Source organism: Ictalurus punctatus, chromosome 3 (genome assembly GCF_001660625.3).
Source record: "Ictalurus punctatus breed USDA103 chromosome 3, Coco_2.0, whole genome shotgun sequence".
In the NCBI taxonomy this organism is placed as follows: Eukaryota; Metazoa; Chordata; class Actinopteri; order Siluriformes; family Ictaluridae; genus Ictalurus; species Ictalurus punctatus.
In genome coordinates this window covers 30647708-30660623 of record NC_030418.2, presented here as the reverse complement: position 1 = coordinate 30660623, position 12916 = coordinate 30647708, and the positions used below count along the sequence as shown (strand labels likewise).

Below are 12916 nucleotides of genomic sequence, written 5' to 3'. Positions count from 1 at the left end.
TTACAGTGGAATGACTCTATAGATAGTAAAGAATAATAAAAGTCTGACTGGCATGATGCAGACTGCAGTGTTAATGCACTGTGAGAACGCTGACCGTACACATCACTCAACGTCCACTGAGCTTTTATAGATTGCAGAATCGAATGCTCTGAAATACTCACTCCTTAGTGATTGCTTTTCCTCGGGGGGGAAAAAAAAAAAAGACTGAAGTTCAGAAGCAGGAAAAAGGGAGTCTATAGACAGATTGGGGTCGTTATTCTTTCAACATGATATATTTCACCTAATCTACTTATTTGAGGTTGGTTGTTTGGAAGGAGGAGTATTCATTAACAGGATAGCAATCTTGGTAGTGGCAACACTACAGAGAACTAAATGCTGATGTAAGGATCAGCTCTTAACCACAGCCCGTTTTACATGTTTGTTAAATTTTCAAGTGACTGTGGTTTTAATTGCTTTCAGACTTTTCACACAGTACTTAGTCCGTGAACTCTGTGTGAATTTTTGGTCTTAAAGTGCTCCTATTATGCTATTTTAAAGGTTTCTAATTTTGTTTCGGAGGTCTCCTACAATAGGTTTACATGCATCCAAGGTCAAAAAACACTTATATTTTCTCATAATATACATTGCAGTATTACCTCTTTTCTCACAGTGTCTGAAACGGTTCGATCAAGGATCCGGACTCTCTAAACTCCTCCTTTCTGAGAGCCTACTCTGCTCTGATTGGTCAGTTGACCAAGTCTATTGTGATTGGTTTACCGCTTAGAGTGCGTGTCGCAAACGAAACGCCCATTACCATATCTGAATTTCAGATACTTCCGGAGGCTTCCTCTGCAGTAAAATGATGGGAACACAACGAAAGGTTGGAGATAAACTGCTGTACTCTCATTGTAAAAATGTAAGAATTTTAACCACTGACTCTTCACATCCTCACTGTTTGAACGTGCATGCGGCGTGGATTTGCTTTCACAGCGTAGAAATCAGAGTCTTCCCGACATGGCGACAACACGAAACAAACTCTTCTAGGCCTCGGCTACAACTGTAGTGTTTGAGGGCAGGTCAAAGTAGACGTTGTTCGCGGGCAACCAATGAAAACCATAGGCAGGCTTTATGCAACTTTGTTACAAACCTACATATTTTCGAGCAGGAAGTAAGGCTGGAATTACCGACGACTCGTTTCAGTTCAGAATTGGTTCTTTCTTTTAGGAGACAATAACTCCAATTGTCGTACACACACACACACTTTGTTCAGGGACTCATTATTCCATTCCTGTTCGTCAAACGTCTGTGAAACTTGTTCAGTTTATGTCTCAGTTGTCGAATCTTTTTATAATACAAATATTTACACATGTTAAGAAATTTGCCGGAAATAAAAGCAGTTGATTGCGAGAGTTTCTGTTTTTTTGGCTGAGTATACTATTCTGGTTGAACAGATAATGTGTTTTAAACACATACAAATGTAGTAACGAATAAGAGGTGTGCTATTGCACTAGTTTCATCTTCTTTTTCTTCACTATTAAAAAAAGAAAAACATTTTTTTTTAAGAAACTTTGCCAGAAAGATTCACATGACATCTGGTTGAGACTAGATGTGTGTATCAGCTTGCATGTATGGGATCCCACAGGATGCAACAAAAAGTTGGGCAAACAGGAGGTTTTTGCCTTCATGCAGGTGAGAGGTCAGATATGAAGCTTGACCACATTCATTGATTTGAACAATACACAGTGTTCACAAATTCATCCTTAGTAACTGCCTGGTGGTTTACATTGAGCTACTAGTTTATTTATATTTTGGGGGAAATAGAACAAACTACTACATTTGGCAGAAAATATGTCACAGACAAGTACAAACAAAATACTAACTGTGCTAATGGGATAAAAAAAAATAATAATAATAATAAAAAAAAAAACAGTCCCGTGTGTCAGGTATACAGGTACAGACACATGTGCTGCTATACAGAGCTTCATTAATCGCTGCAAACAGTACCAAGACGTAATCCAAAATAAAGGTCAAGGTACAGGCAAGGTTCAGGCAATCAACAATCAGCATGGGTAAAGGCAGGCAAGAGCAAATAGAGAAATCCAGAAACGAGATCAGAAACCAGAATAGCAACGGCATGGTAACGTCTTGTATAAACAAACGCACAGCGTATACTTCGCCACGAGGGTTTAAATACACAAACTAATTAAGGTGCAAACACTAGACACACTAGGGAGACAACCGATGACAAAACATGGGAGGAGACAAGACACGAATCAAAACAAAACACGTGCAAACGTACGTATACAAACACCCGACAACACGGAGATATGTGGCGTAGTGCTGCGGATCGCTATGCATGCTGAGAGCCTCGCCATGCAGCACTCAGCGCGAGGGGGAAATACGTGACACCGTGCACATCTCTATTTCAAAAAACTCTTCTGGTGTAGGCCACACCCACTTTGGCTTAAAATCCAAATCCATAAATCAAAAAAAAAAAAAAAAAAAGCCATTTTTGGACTAATATGTGAATATTTGGAGCACTAAACAAATACAGAAAAAAAATAAACAGATACAGATAATGTCATCGCTTTACACCCCTACTACATGGTGTCACTGTGTCCTTTCTAAAGAGTTAATGATGATCTGGAATTTATTAGTCATTCTCATTTCATTACACTTACGACATTTGGCAGATGCTCTTATCCAGAGCAACTCACATTTTTCTCATTTATACAATTAAGCAGTTGAGAGTTTAGGGCCTTGCTCAAGGGCCCAACAGTGGAAGTAAGGTAGTGCTGGGATTTAAACTTGCTACCTTCCGATCAGTAGTCCAACGTCTTAACCACTGAGCTTCCATTGCCCTATTATTTACATTATGTGGAACACTAGTTAGCTTGTAGTTCTACCAAAGGACTAATAATTCCTAAGAATAGGCTAGGATTAGGATTAGGAATACTAATCCGATGAAGTTAAGGTTACTGAGTTCACAGCCACATGTGGGTGAAATTTACCTGCAGCTGTGATAAATTGGTGGAACTTTGGCAGTAATGTTCCCACTTCCAGTATATTAGCTGTACAATACATCTACTTTTAGAAAGCCTGTTAGCAGTTATCAGTAAGCCTTATGTCTAGAACGCCATTTTGCTTCTCGTCTCTCGTGAATAGCCCTGCGGTATCCACCCACACGTAGAATAACGGTACACACGCAGGGTAAAATCACTCTGCAGCACAAGGTCACCTTCCTCTAGCTTCATTAGAGACTGCTTTATTACCACTGACAGATGCATTCATAAATCACTGGCCCCGCAGTGGCGAGAGCTGCAACACAAACCTAAATCTTTCTTTCTCTTGCTCTTTCTTTCTCTGTACTTCTGCTCCCATTCTGTCTGAATGATATCAGTTAACCTACAGTATTTCAGTGAGGATTGCCGTACATTAGGTGTTACTGAACACCTACGGTTAAAGGGATCGGATAAAGTGAAGGACGTTATATTGTATTCTGTTCAGTTTATGGTTATGGATTTCTCACTGTTCAGAACTGGTGAGTTTTCACCTAGGCAGGAGAAAGGCAAGACTTCATTTTGAGAAATGGTTTGCGTCATGATGATATTGAAAGGAATTTCCCTCAGTGGAGAGGTATTTGAAAATGTTCTTGTATGTTAGCGGCAGAAAGACAAACAAAAGAGACTGAGCGCAGATGAAATCCATCTCATTTTGGTATCGTCTTCAGATTTGTCACATAAAAGAGCTGTCATCTGTAATGCTGCCAGTAAATCCCTGTACACTCCTTATATGTGTAGTGGTCTGGGAAAACACGCCAGATGTGGCTGTGGCTGAATTCTGGCAAACAGCCACAAAAATAAAAAAAGTTTTTGGCCAAAATAGGTTTTTTCTGTAGCATGCTTCGACATTGCTCTGACATCCAAGAAACCATAAATATTTTGTATTTCAACGAAATGACATGGAAATGGGGCGCATGGTGGCTTAGTGGTGAGGATGTTAGCCTCACACCTCCAGGGTCGGGGGCTCGAATCCCGCCGGGGCCCTGTGTGTGCGGAGTTTTCATGTTCTCCCCGTGCTGCGGGGGTTTCCTCCGGGTACTCTGGTTTCCTCCCCCAGTCCAAAGACATGCATGGTAGGCTGATTGGCATGTCCAAAGTGTCTGTAGAGTGTGATTGTGTGCCCTGCGATGGATTGGTACCCTGTCCAGGGTGTACCCTGCCTTGTGCCCCATGCTTCCTTGGATCAGTTCCAGGTTTCCTCATGACCCTGAAAAGGATAAGTGGTATAGAAGATGGATGGACATGGAAATGTTGTTATGTACTGTCTAACCTTACCTTGGTGTCTACTTGCAAAGATAATGTTGTGTAAGAAGCCAGTTTGCATAATGATATTAATAATAATATGTTTAATTTTAATAAAAGACTTTCCAGAGCTCAAGGACGCTTGAAAGATTTCTGAAACATTGCTAGCTAAACCTGGGTTTACACCATATGATTTTCAGCCTGTTTCTGCCATCACAGATAAAAATCTATTTAAACTATTAAACTCTACTACACACCAGAACTGATAAACTGAACGTTTTTGTTTTTTTTCATGTCTTTTGCTATGCTGCTAATTTCTCAGCTTTCAGTGCATATATATGTGTGTATGATTGGGTAATTTGTGTTTATTTATTTATGAGTGGCTTAGCTGTTATTACTTATGAGTGCTTTTAATCAGACCTTTGGTACTTAATTTCGTGTGTTGGAATGACAATAAGAATTCTTGAATCCTTGAAATCTGTGCATCGGAAAATATTTCTTTGGTCATAGGTTGAGACAGATGGTTGTAGAACACATAATGTGACGTGCTCATTGGCGAGCAATTTAGTGCCATTTCGACCAAATACAGGTGATGACAAAGTTTTAGCAGTGTCAGAAACTTCTTATTAAAATCTCAGAGTGTTAACATGTTAATAAGAGCGAACAATAGGAGACCGGTGTAGGATTACGTGAATCTCACAGGACAGCTACAAATACGGTAGCATCAATGACAAAACAAGCTAACAACAGAGGAAAAAAAATCATATTAGTCGAGTTGGCAAAGATTCGATACCCAGTAAAAGTATCGGTGTGATACTTCGAAAAAATGCTAGATCGGATATCAGAGAAAAAATATCGGATATCCTGTAACAAATGTCAAAGATTGGAATTGGATCTGGAAAAGAAATTTATTTTCCGAACTGGAAATATTTACATGTAAAGATACTTGAATTTTGTTGTTGCTGTTAGGATTGATTTTATTATATTTAAACCTAATACTTATTATTATAAATTACTTCTTATTACTCAGTATATTTACAATATAAGTGATTTTTGTGTGAAAAAGTTTAACTTCTATCCATCCATCCATCCATTTTCTTTACCGCTTATCCTGCAGGGTCGTGGGGAACCTTGAGCCTATCCTAGGGAGCATCGGGCACAAGGCGGGGAACACCATTCACGGGGTGCAAATCCATCGCAGGGCACTGTTAAATTATCCTCTGATTAACAGCTAAACAGCTGAAATATCAAATCAGTACCAATGGTATTAGTGTGTTTATGTTACTGTAATGTTTCTCGTCTCACACCTAGAGCTAATACCTAACATTAACCAATTAGCAGGCGATGTTTGGAGTCCAATGTTTGCTTCTTTAGCTTTGCATTGATATGAAGAGAAACAGTAACGGAAGCTAACAAGAAATGGAAGTCTGTCTCACGCATAATTGTGTTGCTAAGTACATTTAAATCTCCATGAGAAATCATTACTTTTCTACATAATGTTAACGCTACACCATAAATATATTAAGTAATGCCACAGACGTGCCAATAGTTATGTTTCCCTCCACGTTGCGAATTTAATTTATGCGAAAAACTGGAATATCGCACAAAACATTTGCGAATAGAGCACCGTTTCCATCCCGTGTGTTCAAGAGAACAAAATTGCCACGTACAGGGAAACTGGTGCAAAGTCGTCTATCTAAACATACCTCTCTGCCATTTTACTTTTCTGAGACAATTATCCAATCACATGATTTGTTGAGGCAAAGCTATATGGCTTATTTGACGTGCATCGAGGAATTTATTCGATAAATGTGTTTACATCGTAGTTTACGCGAAGACTTCTTATCGAATAAAAAAAAAAGATCTGCCTCAGTTGAGCGCACAAGTTTTTTATGCACATTTTGTAGATTTTATTCGCATCTGGTGTTTCCAACCAACATGGAAACACCAGATGGATGGAAACATACCCAACTTGGATTAGTTTTAATGAGTCCGAGTCACTAGTTTTCCAAGGTGAGTCCATATCTCTCTGGTGAGTCCTAATGCATCTTTGAGGTTTCTTTTTTAGTCAAACAGTGTTATCTGTGCTAATCTCAAAATGGAAGACTACAAATGGAAGAGGTTGTGGTTGTGGTTCAAGTGGTAGAGCGGGCTGTCCACTAATCATAGGGTTGGGGGTTTGTTTGCCGGCCTACGTGACTCCACATGCTGAAGTCACCTTGGACAAGATACTGAACCCCAAGTTGCTCCCGATGGCAAGCTAGCGCCTTGCAGGGCAGCTCTGCTACCATTGGTGTGTGAGTGTGTGTGTGAATGGCTGAATGAGAACCAGTGTAAAGCGCTTTGTGGGTTAAAAAAGCGCTATATAAGTGCAGACCCATTTACAAATTACCATTTACAAAGAAAAATATAACTGGTGCATATACTGGTACATACTGGTAATATGAGACTTGATGATATTGGAATTTTTTTTCCTGGCATGCAATCTGAATTTCTTGAGACAGAAATCAGTGAAGATGAAGTCCATGTTAAGTTGTGGGATCCCGTTTTTTTTAAGGGCTTGATAGAGAGAGAGAGAGCGCGAGAGAGAGATATAAATGTCCCCATGACTGTATAATTTCTTCTGATTTTATCTTTATGAACAAACCTTCACCGTGTAGCTGAATACTGTAACGTTATCTATCTTAACTGAAATCCCCTTTTTTTCCCCCCTTAACACAATTTCCAGACACATTATAAACAGTATTGCAGCCAAACCCAGGAAGTGATGAGGACATTAATAGAGGTCCACTTTGAACTCTTGGGTAAGATTGTTTTCTATTACCTGTTAGTTACTGCAGCTACATAATCTTACAGCGTTGTCACATTTGTCCCAAATACCAGAACGTGCACCTGAACTGATTCTAGGCTCCTTTTTGGAAGGGGCTCATAATCACAGATGCCACCTTGAAGAATTCCTTCTAAAACATGGCTTTATTGTGCAGTTTCATTCCTGTGTGCTTTTGTGGTAGGCACTTGGTCAATCTGTTCGCTGGCTTTTATTGTTATCTTTTTTTGTACCAAAGATTCATTGCTTTTCGGATACATGGCATGTCATCACGCAGGAATACCTCCAAACTAGAGCAGTTCTCATACAGTATAAGAAGACTTTTAGCCCCGCAAGCCGCGTGAGATGTGCATTTTTTGCCATGCACTCAATGTAAACACTCGCAGAAGAAATGTGAACTAATTCACAATGCTCCAGTCATGTGAAAGTCTGGTTCCATTGTTTTGCGAAAGGAAACAAAATAAAACAGCGGTTACACGGGAAGGCATAAATCTGTCCGCCCTATCTGCGTGACCAAATAACAACACACAAATTATTGTTCGATTAACAGCAGTATCAAACACAGCTATCTCAGTTGGCCATGCAAACTGGCCATGCAAGCGTAGCACAATCACAGCATGGCACCTCAGATAAAGACATGGTCAAGGCCTCTGGAGGAATGAGTGTAAAGTGACAGCATAATCTTACTGATAGCAGTTAATAACAGGCTTCATGTCTTTATGGGAGCTGCAAACAGCCCTTGTCCTGCTCTCCCATTATCATAATGAGATAGTGAAGTGCCTCTCACTGCAGGCAAGCACCATCATATTGGCCTGACGCTTCCCTGAGCCAGATAAAACACACACTTGGGTGGGTTAACATGTCGAACAAATGTGGTACAAACTCAATTAAATACAGTATGCAAAAGCTGTCCTTTGCTGTTGTCTTGAATTGAAGTTAATTCATCTCTAATACAAGAGAAAGGGACGTAAAACAATACACAATGCCTTACTTGTGTTTCCTCCGAATACCAAACATGATAAACAGAAAAGTTGTCATTTGCTTGTTCAAACCGCACTAAGAAACATTAAATTTACAGTTTGTTCATCTGTCCTTGTGTAATTTGTACTTGTACATAGTGTGTGTGTGTGTGTGTGTGTGTGTGTGTGTGTGTTTGTGTGTGTATGTGTGTGTGTGGCTTATCTTCTTTTAGTTTTTCAAGGTAAAAAATATGTTACCGGTTTCTCTGTAACATGACAAGCTGCGTTTTTTGCCTTATTAACTCCAAGAGTGAAATAACGACATAAGTAATATGTCCTGTGTCGTGAAACTTACTAACTTTTACAAAGCGCTGACACTCCTTCGATAAATGTTAAATCAATACAGTATCTCCTAACAGAAAGCAGCACCATATCAGTTTTTCTTTGTTATATAACAACATGGTTTTAATCAGTTAATTATTCGGCTAAGATTATGTACATTTACATTTATGGCATTTGGCAGATGCCCTTATCCGGAGCAACTTACATTTATCTTTCTGAGCAGTTGAGGGTTAAGGCCTTTCTCATGGGCCCAACATTGGCAGCTTGGCAGTGCTGGGGTTTGAACTCATGACCTTCTGATCACTAGTCTATTATATAGCTATGATAACGTAGTAGAACAAGCGCATTCATATAAACCTGTCATTTATGTTACAGCCCTAAGCATTCAAACTCGTGTTGCTATTGACAAATTTAATCAACACCCTCTAATTGAAGAACTGAGTCATGCTGTAGAATACATGTTGTAATCAACACACAATCTCTGTTAAAAGAAAAATGATTTAAATATCATTCAGGTTTGACCAGGCTTGGGGAGTAACGGTGTACATGTAGCAGTGTTACGAAATCAGGATACAAAAAAACTGCACAGCAAAATCTCCAGTGTTGATTTCACACACAGAGGGTTGAATTTACACCCTACAGTGTTTATATAAGTCCATTGGACTGAAATGAACACTCTGGGTGTTAATTCAGCTCTAGGGATTTTACTGTGTGGTAGCTGTAATCCGTTATAGTTACGTCAAAAAAACAAAGTAATCAGATTACAGGTGCATTTTGTAAAAAATGGGAATGCTATCAGGATATATTTTTTTTTTTCCCATTTAGAACCAGAGAAATTAATGTTTTGACATAACACAATATAGACAGCTGCGTTTTTTTTTTTGGTAAAGGTGTCGTCTTTTTGGAAAACCAGAAAATGGTCACCTTAGCTTTTGTGATGTAATGTTACAGTGATCTTTTTTGTATTTATTTATTTATTTATTTACTTCATTAAAACAAATCCAAACATTGAACAAGGTTTTAAGCTCTAAATAAAAGTATTTTAGATCGTATTGCTTTTCTCTTGACTTTATTTACATCTGTGACCTCGAAGTAATCCAAAAATGATCAATTACTTCACTTTCATATTGTGATACTTGGATTACATTACTGATGACATTTTTTATGAGGTAATTTGTAACGCTGACGGAATACGTTTTTAAAGTAACCCTCCCAACCCTGTCTGTGACTTCATCGCTCATGTCACATGCTTAAAATACCCACAACCCCCAATGTAAAACATGTTCCAATTTTCCTATTGGGGAAAATGATGATAGACTAAATAGTCCACTGCATTTCATGTGCATTTTATTAATCACTCTTGATCAACGTTACAGATGTCTCAGCAAAGCAGGCTAAAAAATATGAGCCCAAACGAAGAGCAAAACTAGGTGTGTTTTACTCGGTGTAATCCCCTGACCTGGCCTTCAATGATAACCTGCATGAATCTACAGTCTGGGCTGGAAAGAAATCAGCCCCAGCATCAGTTCTTCATACCATTCTGTGCTTTTCTTATGACCATCGTTGGTGGTGTTGTACTTGGTTCCATAAAAGCCTTGCCATTAGATCTGATGTGAATGCCCAAAATGTGACCTCATACTGCTATCTTTTGAAAGACATGGTCTGTGGTTGTGGCTCAGGTGGTAGAGCAGGTTGTCCACTAATCATAGGTTTGGCTGCTTGATTCCTGTCCCGTATGTCTCCACATGCCAAAGTGTCCATGTGCTCAGACACTGACCCCCAAGTTGCTCCCAATGGCAAGCTAGCGGCTTGCATGGTGTGTGAATGAAAAACAGTGTAAAGTGCTTTGTAGGACCGCTAAGGTTATAAAGCGCTTTATAAGTGCAGATCATCCAGAAACCTCTTTTTATTACGGTCTATAAAGATCCTGTGATTTCAGCTCTTGATCTCTCAGCATCCACAGGTGGATCCAGACTTAATTATTCACTCTCACAACTACACGTTTTTCCTATTCGCTTCACTGCAGTTACAGAATAATTTATAGCAGGTATTGAATTCATGCTTTAAGATAAATAATTGAATAAGCCAGAGAGTTTGAGCTGTTATGGACAGATGTTCTTAGCTAATGAGCATATGTTGTGTGAGGAAGATTCCAAGGTAAGTGTTGAAGGTTAATGAAAATATTGCTTGGTCATATACACCACACAGGCACGATTTACGAACTTAATATAGTAACAGTGGTGGAAATCAAAATCCTGAGAATTTTCAAAGTTATTATGTTTATCATTACATTCTTATAGTTATAAGCCTGTTTGTCTGGTCAGTTGAATTGAATAGCTTTAATCCAAACAGCATAAACTCAAAAGCAAGTAGGTCTAGAAAAGTCAGCTTGAATCCAATGACAGTTTAAATAAAAATGACTGGAAAAGTTCAGAAATTAAAAAAGCTCCATGGCTAAACAGCCAAAATCATAATACAGACATTATACACATATAGACATTATATGATATGTTTGTTAAATTAATCTGTACTGAGGGGTCCTGCAGATTATTATTATTATTATTTTTTAATATGTGAAGGGGTCCCTGGAAGAAAAATGTTGAATAACTGCTGTCATATACAGTATGAGTTCATTTGAAAGGGCGTGCGAGGGAATTCTCTTCAACTGGTTTATAAACATTCATCATCTTATAAACAATCATCCATCTTATAAAATCACCATGCCTTTATTTTCACCCTGTTCGGATTAATGTCATTATGTGGCATAACATAAAATGCCTGCTTTAACAACCTTAAGAAATAGCAAAGTGAGAACTAAAGACATATAATAATAATAATAATAATAATAATAATAATAATAATAATAATAATAATAACAATATTTTAAAAATAAATAAATAAAACAATATGCACTCCCGCTAGATATTAGATATTAGGAGTTAATTAAATAGTACATTTGAGTTTGGAGGTTTTATTCTTGGGAGCCATCATGATATTTAATATTGCTAAATCACATTAATTAGTCTATTGCATTAGTAGGCTAGTTAGATAGAGACGTGTGATGAATTAAAGGAAAAGCGGTGACTCTGTGAATGATGTGAGGGGCGTTTATTTATTGTGCTGGGATGGTTTGGCTCCTCTTTGAGTGAAGTGTCACTGCAAATCAATATAAAATCCTTCAGGATGACTCCACCTCCATCTAATGGCATGAGAGCTCACTGAATAGTTTGATGAGTATTAAGATGATGTAAATGATATGATATGCCTTCATGCCTTCACACTCACTACATCTCAACCCAACTGAGGGTTTTTATCCCTCCAGTACAGTTCCAGAGATATCATGGTGCACTGAAACTGGTTCTGGTGATTCATGTTGGCTCAACACCTTACAAAGACACTTTATGTTGTATTTTTCATTAATTTTCGAGCAATCTGCAGCTTTGGGTTTTGTGGTCTTTTCCTGTCCAGTGAAGGTTAGCGTGGCATTTTATTCGTTGTAAAAATGGGATTTAAAATGGTGTTTTTGTATGAACTGAAAGCCACCTGGAAACACCTTGACAGCTAAATTCAAAAATAAGCATTTGAATGTACCCCTAAGCGCGGCCTCATTTGCAACCCACCTTGAACCTTGAAATTTATCTCCAACAATTTTTACCTCCACTCGCTGGACTTGTGTTAGATGAATAATAAATATATTTCACCACTTATCCAAGGGGCTTCATCAGATTATCAGAAGAACATCATCTGAACTGAGAAAAGATTCCATGGATTCCACATAAGTCCATGTTGTAGACATGTAAAATGACCTCGATGACCAAAAAAAAGGGGCGAAAAGTTCAAAGAGAACCTGCTGTGAAATCTGGTTTAGGATTTGAACAGAAATGGTACAAAATAAATCATTTTCTATTGATACTACAATGTAAATATAAATCAGACTGCAGCACAGATCCCATCCTAAACCGCATACTGAACTCACACAACGCTATCAATGCTCAAAAGCTCTAGGACTGATTGTAACGAGAGATCACTATCACCAGCAGGAGATTTGCAGATGCAGCCTGCCAGCGTACCAGAGAACAAAGTACAGCCTTACAAAGTTCAACATGGAGCGACATTTATAAACATGGGGTAGTTATGTGGGAAAGCAGCATTACGCGGGCACCTGAAGACGACTTGTGGGAGGAAAAGCAAGAAGAGCAAGATGCCATTAAGGTTTGGCCTGACCTCCCTGGAGAAGAGCCTCATTCTTCTGTTTGTGGCCATGACTGCAGCCTGCATCGGCTTGGTTGTGGTTTACGCCACCGGGGCCAACAGCTCGACTGGTGGAAATGGAGGAGGTGAGATATTCCAAATATCATATCGTGATAATTACTCTGAAAAATGTATTGTGATACCCAGGGCTGATGATATTTAACTGAAAAGTGCAAGCCAGATTGGAAAATCGCAATAAGTTCATCAATTTCTTTAGCCGTAAGTGTTATAAAAAGAAACTACTTACAAATAAA

The 12916-nt window shown here is 38.6% G+C and overlaps 1 protein-coding gene across 1 annotated transcript in view; it reads left to right on the top strand.

The window, feature by feature from the left end:
- The first annotated feature begins 12507 nt into the window (after positions 1-12507).
- The window catches only part of zgc:154142 (CUB and Tryp_SPc domain-containing protein), a 51219-nt gene continuing 50810 nt past the window's right edge, over positions 12508-12916 (top strand). Inside the window, exon 1 of the mRNA XM_017463053.3 lies at positions 12508-12748. Coding sequence (XP_017318542.1) covers positions 12613-12748 — 136 coding nt within the window. The 5' untranslated portion in view covers positions 12508-12612. The remainder of the gene's footprint in view (positions 12749-12916) is intronic.